This window comes from Oryctolagus cuniculus, chromosome 6 (assembly GCF_051225735.1).
Source record: "Oryctolagus cuniculus isolate XC-2025 breed Fujian yellow rabbit chromosome 6, ASM5122573v1, whole genome shotgun sequence".
In the NCBI taxonomy this organism is placed as follows: Eukaryota; Metazoa; Chordata; class Mammalia; order Lagomorpha; family Leporidae; genus Oryctolagus; species Oryctolagus cuniculus.
This window is the reverse complement of record NC_142872.1, coordinates 86,611,353-86,623,668: the sequence shown is the minus strand read 5'-3', so window position 1 is coordinate 86,623,668 and position 12,316 is coordinate 86,611,353. Positions and strand designations below refer to the sequence as shown.

Genomic DNA, 12,316 nt, shown 5'->3' with positions numbered 1-12,316 from the left:
CTTGTCAGGAGCCAGTCCTGGAAACCACAGGTGTGTAAGATCTTGATATACACCCTTCCTACCATTCTATCAATCTAGGTTATTTTGATAGGACCACCCAAAGCAATTTCTGCAGAGCAGTTAATGCTATAGACTGTTAAATAAGCCTATCCTGATTTCAGTCCCAATTGCACCCATTAGATGCTGTGACCTTGGGCAAATGTATTAAACAATCTCTAAAACTCCATTTCCTCACCTGTAAAATGGCAATTATTGTTCCAAACACAGCATTGACTAATCCTACTTCTGAATTCAGTAATAACAGTTCAAGTAAATAGTTTAGCAAAATGGTAACTTACACAAAGTCCTTGCTCAATAAAAGTTAGCTACTGAAATCAATACTTTCGTGTCACTGTTTTTTTAACCAACAGTTTACATTTTGCCCCCTTTATTTTATTACTCTCTTAGAGTTACTTTTAAATGTAAATAGGGATAAAGTAAGAAAATTATCTGCACTACCTTCCTTCCACTTCCTTGCCAGTCTGGGTAGCCGTGGAACCAAGAAGAGGTACCTGGAGATTTTTCTTTCCGAGGAAGGGAATCTTTTCACATTCTAGCTGACACTCAGACCTATTCTGGTTTGGGATCCCAAACAAGTCTTGTCTACTCTTTGCACAGTAAACAGAACTTGGGAAAAAAGGACTGAGTCAAATGTTCTGAAGCTGGAAGACCTAAAGGAGGTTCCTATACCACAAGGACACCCTGGGGTCTCCAGTCTGAAGCGCACACTGATCCTCCAGCCCGAGAGAATCACAGTTTTAGAGGAAGGATGAGAGGTTCACTAGAACAGTCCCCAAAATGCAGGTAGCAAGTGGACACCTTTACACCTACAGGGAGATCAACTCCTCAAACTTCTCACTTTTGGTAGGAGGGATCTCTGAATCAGCAAGAGGATTAGCCACATAACATCGAGGTGTACCACTGGACAACAGTGTACAGATCTTAATTTCTAGAGGCCAGCTCCCAGGTAAATGTGGAAAACCACCATTGCAGACCCCTCAGTCTTGTCTAATCATAGTCTAGGATTATGGTTTGGGGCACTTTTTAATTGGAAACAGAATCAAGACAAGTAGTTTGGCAAGATCCATAACTAATAACTAGCTAATGAAAACAGAAGCTACTCAATAAATGTGGTATTTTACACCAAGTGCTTCTGATAGAGAATCTCACTTAATCTTGCCACCATCACCCTAGGAAGCTGGTTGTATTTTTATTTGCTTATAATTCACATCCTGATTTCTGCATGGTCAGAATTCAAGTTCTCAGCCACCAGAGAATAAAACCTCCACAAGAACAATTGTTTTCATCTCTGTGGGAGAGGAAGGGGGGCCTTAAGGGTGAAAGCCATGGGCCCTGGTCATCTTAGGTGTCAAGACACTTGAAGACACACAACCCACTAATGCAGCAGGCACAGGGGGAGTATGGACAGAAATATACTGGGATGGGACCGGCACTGTGGTACAAGTTAAGCCAAGGCCTGTGACACTTGCATCTCAGCTGCTCTACTTTCAATCCAGTTCTCTGCTAATGCTCCTGGGAGAGCAGTAGAGAGTGGCTTAAGTGCTTGGGGCCCTCCCACCCATGGGAAACCCAGATGGAGTTCCAGGCTCCTAGCTTTGGCCTGGCCCAGCCCCAGCCTTTGCAGCCATTTGGAAGAGTGATCTTTCTTTCTTCCTTTCTCTCATTCTTTCTTTTTCTTTTTTTCACTGCCCCCCTTTCCCTCTACCCTCCTTCCACTTCCAGCATAATTCACCTTTCAAATCCCTCAATTTATTTGTAAATCCCATTACCTAGAGTTGTTTTGGTAAGTAAATGAAATACTCCATTACAATATTCAGCCTAACATCTAGCCAACTAGAAATCCTGAATAATTGTTGCTAATTAAGCTTGGTTATTATTTTTATGTTGTTTTATTATTCCTATACTATTTTGCTTGATTTTCCCAACACTCCCTTAATTGAGGGAAGGTCTGAATTCAATGAAGATTTTTGAGAGTCTCAGAGTGAGACAAGATCAATACAGCTCCAACTGATCAAAACAAAATTGTTTTTTAAGATTTATTTTATTTATTTGAAAGGCAGAGTTAGAGAGGGAGGAAGGGAGAGATCTTCCATCTACTGGCTGACTCCCCCAAATGGCTTCAATGGCCAGGACAGGGCCAGGCCAAAGCCAGGAGCTCCTTCTGGGTCTCCCATGTGGGTGACTGGGCCCAAGTACTTGGGCCATCTTCCACTGCTTTCCCAGGTGTATTAGCAGGGAGCTGAATCAAAGTGGAACAGCTGGGACTCAACCCAGCACTCAAATTGGATGCTGGCATTGCAGGTAGCAGCTTAAGCTGCTATGCCACAATTGTGGCCCCAAAGCAAAATTTCAAGCACAGGCACAAAGCATTTGACCTGGCAGTTAAGATGCCACTTTGGACACCTACATCCCAGATCAGAGCACCTGAGTTCAAGTCCTAGCTCTGCTCCTGATTCCAGCTTCCTGCTGGTGCACACCCTGAGAGGCAGCAAGTGATGGCTCAAGTGGCTGACTTCCTGCCACCCACATGGAAGAACCAGATTGAGTTCCCAACTCCCAAATTTGACATGGCCCAGCCCTAGCAGTTTTACACATGTGGGAAGTAAACCAGCAGATGGGAGATATCTCTCTCTGTCTGCCTCTGTGTCTCTCACACTCTCTCAAGTAAAAGAAAAAAAAAAGATAAAAAATTTTAACTCAAAAAAAATTTAAGGCAAAAACAAGATCAAGTATATGGGAATACAAAATATTACAATAATAAAAATTCACCTTTTTAAGGATCTAGGATCTAGGTTTAATGGTTTCCAAGATACTGCCAGTCCTACCAGTCAGCAAGTTATTGGTAGGCCCATACGCTTTAGAATATCATCACCAAATAAGACCTATTTTTTATTGTGTACTTGTGCTCAAATTGATTGTATTGTATTTGCTTAGTGCACTGGCAGGTGCTACCTTGGAAACTAAAGGCATGTTCAAGCAACATTTGACTATTTGCCTGCTTAGTACTAGATTTTAAAGGTTTAACAGTTTTTAGGTGTGTTGAAATAATATGCACATTTGTAATTATGTTTTAAATATCAACAGGAACACACTTCTAAAATGTTTATGGTTTCTTTCAAAAGGATAAAAAGGGACAATGTATGCTCTCTAAACTTGCTGCCCCCAAACCTGCTGCAGAACTAGAAGGAAATTCAATACCAAGGAACTCTACCATTTGTTAGATGTTCTGAAATTACAGTGTGGAAACCCCTGTTTTAAGTTGAGGATACCAGGGAGAGTATCCAACACTCTTGTCTAAGCCCCAGTCTTTCCCTACACAAACACTGCATGTGGAATTGGGGTCGCATGCAGTCCACTCCCTGCTCTGCAGCAGTACTTCTTTGCCTGCCTGCCTGCCTGCCCCCACCCCCATACTGATGCAATGCAATGTGGAAAACTCAGATCTGCCACATGACCTCTGCGGCCTCCTCACCTGCATCGAGGGGAAAGGAGGTGAGCCCCAAATCAACACCCTATTCCCTGCAGAGCTTAAGTGCAGCTTTCCACTTAGTGCCTGCACCTTGGAAGTAGAAATACCCTTACACCATAAGAATATGTTGCAGATCAGACCAGACAACAGAATGTGTTTTGAAGTGTTGTAAACTAGCAAGTTGAGGAAACAGTCTTAGAAGTAAACTGCCACAGAGCTGCTAGCACAAGGCCATCTGCAACCGAAGTCAGTACATCAACACCTCCAGTATTCCACACACTGGAACTTTACCTCTCCTGCATTGAAATCTATTCAAATAATCGATCAGCCCCATTAGAGGCAAAGGTAAAACATTCATGATGAAGCCACAGCATCTTGCCACCTAGGAAGAACCAACTGCATCACAGCTCCCAACAGAGAGGCCTAGGAGGGAAACAGTCATAAGCAAAAACACTGGGTCCCAGGAAGGGTATCTTCATGTACAAAAACAAGAACAAAGACAAATCTAAAACAAATCCAAAAATGGGCAATATTACTACCTATATAAGCTGGCAAAAACAAAATACTTGCCTCAGAAAAAACGTTTCAAGGTTCAGGATTTTCATAATCAATTATATAATATTAAAGTCAGTAATTCAGAAGCTTTTCTGGATTTATCAGTAGGCACTTCTCACTTGCCACCAGCAAATCATGCTGTATAATCCATTTTATAACTAATGAACAAAGTAGCTTTAAAGACAATTTATGTATTAAACTGGTTTATACATCCTTCATTAAATAAGTATTCTGTCCAAAGCTTGCATTTTTCTCCACAATTTACATAATGTATTCCTTTCTGTCACACCTGTGTATGACTGCAACCACCTTCTGAAAACACAGCTCCCTCCAAGCACTGCAAGCATGTGGCATGCACTGACTATCTGCTGAGAGCACAAGGACCTTGTCCCAGTATGTAACCAGCAACAGAAAGTAGTCTCCACAGAAGGAGAGATACAAAAGAACTAATTGTGGCAAGGTCTGTTTTCCACAGGATTCTGTGCTTAGCCATCCATGAGAGAACTGCAAGGTGCTACATAGTAGACAAGTAACAAGCCAAGTGCTATATATTAAGCAACTAACAAAAGTTCTCTCTGCTGTCTCATTTCATTGAACAACCAGCAATCCTTGCTGGAATCACCATAAATCAACATCTTTTGGGGTGAGCTGGAGATTATTGTTAGGAAGCTGTAAAATGCCACTAGCAATGAACAGAGCTAAAACAATGGTTTCATGGTATATTACCAGCTAGCTCGGTCATATGCTTACAAGAATTCAAGATCTTCCCCCTCCAATCTGATATGTGTCAGGTGGTCTCCACCTCCGTGAACAGCATCACCAGCCAGCCAAGCAGAAAATATGTCAGCCACACACACCCTCTGAGACTCTCGTCTCCAAGACTGGGCACATCTACCACCAAGTCTTGTTCATTTGAAAGGTCATAGTGTTCAAACCTGTCCATTTCTCTCCATCCTCTCCGCCCGCATATAGTCCAAACCATTGTTACTTCCCTGTTCCACAGTCCAAGAGAGAAGTAGGATACTGTGCACAACCTATTCTCCTTCCTCCACTCCCCAATTTAACCCCCTTATTATTCAACCCCCACATTTCTGCTTATCTCTAACGCTGCTTAAAACTCATCAATGGTTCCTACTGCTTTCGTCAGAAATCAACAAAATCACTATCTTGCAAGCCCTGCCCAAGCTGGATACTGTCAACCCCTGGAGTCTCATCTCACAGCTCTCTGCAGGCCTCAAGCATACAGTCTTCCTCCAGGGCAGCTGGCATGCGTGCAAAGCCCTCCACTTTCTTCTAGCATTGTTTGAATGGCAATGCTAAAGCCAGTTCCTAAAGGGTAGTGCCGCATACAACTGTTTGAATGCCCAAGCCAGGAGCTCCCATTCCTTCCAGTATCCACTGTAAAGCACCAATAGCCTTGCAGTAGCTTCATTTTTTCATGTGGCCTACCATGCTTTCTCACTTCATAACCATATTCTCCATTCATAACACTGGAGCATTCAGGTAGCACATACCCAATAAACAGTTGAATCAACCAACAACCAAATCGAAAACAAAGACTGATCACAGTCCAGATCCACTTTCCATGAGAGCCAATTCCAACACCTACAGAGGTATTGCAAGGCTCAAAAGGTGTCTCAGACTGTACACTCACAAAAGCATACAAGCCTGGAACCAGTCAAGTCTTTGACTACCAAAATGTTTCTTCACTAATATCCTACATTATTTTTGTATTTTAAAGCATTTTTAATTTTCAAAACAAAAATAAAACAGACCCTCCCTCTGCCACAAAATACTTCTCTGAGAAAACAATCATGTTTGCAGTCACCTAACATTAGTTAAAAGGTACAGGAATCTAGTTATGGTAATGAATACATGCTTTGAAAATGAAAACAGTACTCAAATCTTGGAATAATTATCTCTGCATTTTTCTAGATGGATAATCATAGTTGTGTTTTTTTTTCCTTTAAAAAAAGAAGAAGAAGAAGAAAGAGAACTCTAAACACGGTAGAGGCAAATTATTGCTGGCTTAAGAACGCCTTTGAGAGCTACACTATCATACACTGCAGGATTCTGAAGCCAGAAGGCACTTCTGAGTCAGAACATGAGAAAGAGCTGGACACCTCCAAAGCCAGCTCAGTCATCCAGCAAAGACAAACCCAGCACCTTCCATGCACAAACACCATCCCAGTTACCAGGAGAAGGTGACTGCGAATAAGGTCAGCTCTGCAATAACTGGGTGACCAGCCAAAGGCAGCCCACCCAATGAATCTCTTGGCTTTATGTTCTCAATCTGCAAAGCAAGAAAGTTCAACCAGCTCTCTAAGGTCTTCACTCTCTAAACATCCAAAAATCCTCCCATGATTATAAAATGAATTCCTATTTGACAATATCATTATTCCCTATTTTGGTTTACTATTTTCATACAGATGTGATTTCACTTAAATTTTTCACATATTGACAAGAGTAGAAATACAGAAGAGTGGTGACAGTGTATTTAATTTCCTTGCTAGCTCTTACCTACCACCATAATCAGCTATGAACTTCTGCTATCATTACAACCTGAGTGATATCAAAATTGAAATAAATCATTTCATGTTCATGGTTTGTAGGAAAAAGCTAAGGGATTATTTACTCTCAGTATCTTTTAAGTTCTGACATCTTTCAGTCATCTGGGAATGTCAAAAAAAATTTAGAAGACTAAATAAAGTTATCTAAAGAAAGAGGAAAATTTTACCTCACAAAATAATGAAGCTATAATGGTTTCAGAAACCTAAGACAAAATAATGGTAAATTCTGACTTTCTAATGATATAAAAACAGCTTTTTGAAAAAAAAAAAAAAGATATACAAATGGACCCAGGTAAATAAACAAGACAATTCAGAATCACAAGGGGCCATCACCTCAGTATCACCCACATGATTCCTTCTCTTTCCTTTTTAGTGAATTTAGCTATGCAACCTACATTATATGTTTACCAGTTTACATACAGAAATCACATGAATACTGAAGTGAATCAGCTTCTTACATTCTTACAATGTTTAAGTTTTAACAGCCATTTTTTGTAGTCACACACTTTGCTTGGCCCTGACTAAGCATTTTTATTCTTGCAATGCCTTATTTATAGCAGAGGTTTATAAGGTGGCCCTGGTGTCTGCTATCAAACCCCAAAAGTCTGCCTTTGGATGAAGAGGACCAAAGATTACTACTTCCAAAGTTATTCTTTATGCAAGTTCTTGGTTATCTACAGAACTCTCTCTCCCACTAGATGGTAAACTCCCTGAGGAAAAGTACTGTCTCTTACTGGTTGTTTTACACATAGAAGGCTGGTCAAGGTTTGCTGAATAGAAATCAACTAAATGAAAGGTGAATACAGGGCAGGCAAACTTTCTCAAGCACAGGGAATAAAATGTGACGAGCCTGGGACTAAGAATGACCCTGAACTTGGAACCCACGTGCCTCTGGTGTGCTACCCTTGCAGGGACAGAGGCATTGACACTGGATTCCCTCATATATGGAAATATTCTTGTTCTTTTGACCTGATGGCTAAAAATCTGCACGTTTTAGTATTGGCTCTGCAACTGCATGAAAAGGTGGAAATGTTTCCTTGATACAACACTCTAATTGTACTCCTCACGCTATTCATTTCAGCTCAATAAAAATAAGGCTAACCTAGAAGACTACTGTGAAAAAAGTCTTAGAAAAGCTCCTTAAGTCAGACTGATTAAAAACTGAACCAAGCACAGATGAATCTATGAAAGTACTATCGTAAAACTAAGTTACTGAGCATATGATCTTAAATTTGTCTCCTATATATATTTTCAACTTGGAAAAAGAGTGTTACTGCTTTTCTTTGAAAGGTGAAAATAATGTTTAGAGTTTTTAGCCATCGCCTACACAACCACTCTACCATTTCTCTATTCTGCCTTCCATGTTAAGACATAGAAAATGAAGTAATTTTTTAAAGATTGATTTGAAAATAAATCCACTGATCAAGCCAATATAACTGGAGTTCAAAATTCTCATAGCACCTTTTTTTCCACTATTACAATTCACTGTTTGTGTAAAAATTCATTTAAATCTTGAAAGCCTAAACCTGGGATGGGATCCCTTGAGCTTCAGTTTAGGGACTTGCACAGAGGGGTAAGAAACAGAAAATAAAAGGAAGATATGATAAAAATACAACACATAGTGCTAGAAAACAACCCAGGTTCTTGAGCACCAGGCTGAGAAAATTCACCTGTTACCAGCCCACAAAAATCGACCGCATCCTTTTATTAGTAGATTACTGAAAAGGGGGGAAATGCCGTATTTTCATCATTGGGCAAAATGAGAAAAATCTAGCTGCTGAAATTCACTGCTGGAGTCGTTTTCGATTTCCAAATTCTCATTTTACTCCTAATTTTCTCCTAGAAGTATAGATTTTTCAGGGTGGGGGCCAAAAAACTTTTCCCGAGCCAAGTGGACAACATAAAATGTCTCCTTACTTATCACCTAGAAAGGCGAACCAAGTCCTGCTCCGTGCCCCAAGCTTCTAGCTTTCAGCCTCTTTATTATCATTGTCAATGAATGGGCCCCAGTCAAATGAAAGCTGCCATTTTAGGGGAAAGACTGGAGGGCTTCTGTTGTGCAACAGCAAGACAAAAACACTGCGCGACAGATGTACTCTGGGGGCTGGGGAGGGATTCAACTCACGGCATCAGTGCTCAAGTTATTTCTGAAATCGGAATTGCCAGCACTAAGACCTCACTGCGATCTACATGGAATTATAACCGGGACACACCAGGTAGCCACACTGCCGAGGTCCTAGTCACTACGATTTTTTTTTTTTTAAATCATCGTTAGAATAGACCTGTGAAGAAATAGAGATGTATTTTCCCCCACTTGATTGCTACGTTATCACGAGCTCTTGCCCCTTACTGAGAGAGAATGGGGGGAGAAAGAATATTCAACCCCTGAGAAAGGTGTCAACCTGCGTAAAAACGGCTTAAATTAAAAATTCCCAGAAAATAAAAAATCAAGGCCTTCACATAACCCTTTAAACAGAAATTAAGATATTTAACGTCTTCCAGAAATGAAGCCCCGAGGAGACACACATTTTAAGCCAAGTTATTTAAATCGATTGCTAGATAATATACAACGGGGAAACTAAAAAGTATACTTAGCAAGTGGAGAGCTGGATAGTGTATCTAATTCTAGCAATTCAAAAGGAAACTCTCCATGTGGGTTGCTACTTTTCTTTTGTCCATTGTCTGTTCAGAAGAGGGGGGGAGAAAAACTAGTTTAAACCGAGGTGTGAACAGTCTCTAAAAGTGACCTCCGGGAAAACCGTCCGACCCAGAGCAGGAGCACTCCCCACGCCGCCCGCTCCGCGGGGGCGCTCACAAAGCGGGCGGCCGGCCGGGAGTTTGGGGTGCGCTCCCACGGCGCGGGGCTCCTCGAGGCAGAGCCATCCGGAGAAAGGCGGCTCGGTAATGATGGCTGCTCGGGGCCGGCGGCTCCTTCCCCGGAGCCTCGCGACCAGCAAGCACCCCCCCACCCCTGCCCGGGGTCTGCCGCCCCCTCCCCCGGCCGCGCTCGCCCCGCGCCGCCGCCGCCGCCGCGCCCGCCCCGCACTGCAGCCCACCCGCTGCCTGCGCCCCCGCCCGAGCCTCGCGCCCCCGGCGAGCTCAGTCCCCGGTGCGAACCAAACAAACAACGCGTCCCCCGCCGCCCTCCTTCCTCTCCCCGCTGACCGCTTGGCCTCCAGCCACCTCGGCCGTTCACGCTCGGAGCCGCGGCTCCCCGCGGGGGCAGAGCGCACCCGGGCCAACTCGGGGGCCACCTGGTGACACCCCCCGCCCCCGGCGCTGACCCCCCCAGCCGGCCAGGGGGGCGGGGGAGCCGAGTTGCGTCCGGGGGGCTTCAAGTGGCTATTATTCAGCCGCGGCCGCCGCTGCCGGCCCGGCCAGCTCGGCAAGGTGGGGTCCCCTCCTCGCCGCGCCTCCCCGCGCTCGTCCCAGCCCGGCTCCCTTTCTTCTCCGCCTCGCGCACTTGGGAGCCGCCGCCGTGGAACCCCGGGAACCCCCCCCCCTCCTCCCCGGCTCCGGGCTCGCAACTCGGCGACCGCGGCCGGCACGGGCTGGGCTCAGGACGCCCCCCGCGCCGCGTGTTCGCGCCGCCCCCCGGCCCACGCGGCGCCCGCGCGCACTTTCCCCCGCCGCCGACCCACCTCGCCCGGTGGCCGTCCCCGCGCGGGCTGGCGCCGCCGCGCCGGGAGGGACGCACTTTGTTCACGCCGGTGCGGCCGCCGCTCCCGGCGAGCGCGGCGGCGTGGTCGGTCCGGAGCGGGGGGCGGGGGCGGGGGGCGGGGGTCGCCGCCGTCCCCGAGCCGCTCAGCCGCCCCGCGCCCGCGCGCCCATCGCCCGCTCGCACTTGAGTTGCAGCCCAACTTTTTCCTCCTTCCTTTTTCTCTCGAATGGAGCCGGTAACTCGTGCTCGGCGCCGGCGGGAGGAAACGCGCTCCCGCTCCCCCGCGCGCAGACACGCTCTCTCCTGTCCCCCGTCCCCCCCCAGCGCCGGCAGCACAACAAAAAGCCATTTACATGCGAGGAAGTGACCCTCGGCCGCACCGCGCGGCCCCGCCGCCGCCGCCGCCGCCGGCCCCGCGGACGCAGGCAAAAGTTGGGGCGCCGGGCGGCGCTCGGGGCGCGGGTTCGGACCCCGCGAGCGGCGGCGGTGCCGGCGACCCGGCACGGGCGGCGCTGCGCTCCTGCGCCGACCCCGGCCCCCGCCCGCGCCCCGCGCCCCGCACACGCCCAACTCCTCGCTTCCAACTCCTCGCGGGGCCGCGGCCCCGGCCCCGGCCCGGAGCGATTTCCTGCCGCCGCCGCCCCTCCCGGGGGCGCCGGGCGAACTCTCGCGCTCACCGGGTCGGTCGATCAGGCTGCTCCGCTGCCCTGTGCCAAGGGGAAAACAAAACGCTGAGCGGGCTCCGGAGTTGGCTCGGCGGCCGCGGCCAGGGGGGCTGAATCCACGGGCACGGAGTTGGCCGGGGGGCGAACCGGGCACTGGCGAGTTTCAGGGTCTCCGGGTCGCCGGGCCGCCTCCTCAGCGGCGCTCCTTTGTGTAATTTCACTCGATTCAAGTTTAATCCGATAGTTCCCGAGCACGAGCGCGTCCGCACCACCACGGCTCAACCCCCGCGCCGCCGCCGCCGCCGCCGCCGCCGCCGCCGCCGCCGCCGCCGCCGCCGCCGCCGCCGCCGCCGCCGCCGCCGCCGCCGCCGCCGCCGCGGCCCCAGCACGCCAGCGCCTGCGCGCGCCCAGCACGCCGCGCGCGCCCGAGGCCGCGGGGCCGCGCGCGCCCGCCGCCGGCTCCCTCCGCGCCGCGCCCGCGCTCCGCCACCTGACGTCAGGCGCGCCTGGCATAATTTATGCAAGAATTCGGCCGGGGTGGCGGAGGCCGAGGGAGAGGCCGAGAGAAAGGAGGCGGCGCGGGGCTGCGGGCCCGCAGGCTGCGCTGGGCGGGCTGGGCGCCACTTCCCGTCCCCGGGCGGCCGCCGGCGTTGCGGGCAGCGGGCCGGGCCGGCCGGTGCACGGCGGCCGCGCAGCGCTTCTGGCCGGGCTGCCCAGAGCGCTCGGCCGCGGCGCCCGGGGCGCGGGCTGCGGAGGGTGCCACGTTTCCCCGCGCGGCACCTTCCCGGAGCCAGGGTGCGCCGCCCCGGGGCAGGAAGCGGCGGCTCGGAGCCGGCAGCCGTGCCCCCGGTCCGGCGCTGCGCGGGCGGCGCAGCCGGAGGTGTCTGCACGCCTCTTTTGCAATTATCCTTCAACTTGGAATGATTTTCCCACAGGAGAGTATGGAGACCGGACACGTTCCGTTTGCTGATAGATTCGTTCCTGTCTCTGCGCATTGTTTTCTCCTACCTCCTTGGTGACGGCACAGCTGGATCCACTGCTAAATCAGAAAGTTTTAACTAGATGGTGTTGATTTGGGCTAGATGTGTTACCATGCCAGGAAGAGGCAGGGAGGGGAGAGAGCTCAGTGGTTATGAAACAAAGAAATAGGATGTGTGCCCATTACTAAACGTGTCGGGACTAGAGTGTTTTAGTCATTCTTTGGCCAATATGGCATTTTTATGGGCTGTCCTGGCCTTAACCATCCCAGGATCTTACTCTGTTTTTCTCCTCCTGATACAAAATGAGTATTAAACCTGGGGAAACTGGCTGTTGTTTTCACTGATGTTGAAAGAGC

At 48.5% G+C, this 12,316-nt stretch overlaps 1 protein-coding gene across 1 annotated transcript in view; it reads right to left on the bottom strand.

Moving 5' to 3' along the window:
• The window catches only part of LOC149126220 (uncharacterized), a 70,929-nt gene extending 58,954 nt beyond the window's left edge, over window positions 1–11,975 (bottom strand). Inside the window, exons 1-2 of the mRNA XM_089336188.1 lie at window positions 11,471–11,975; window positions 10,296–11,022 (exon numbers count right to left, since the gene is read on the bottom strand). Of these exons, the coding sequence (XP_089192314.1) occupies window positions 10,296–11,022; window positions 11,471–11,975 (1,232 nt within the window). The remainder of the gene's footprint in view (window positions 1–10,295; window positions 11,023–11,470) is intronic.
• Window positions 11,976–12,316: the final 341 nt, after the last annotated feature.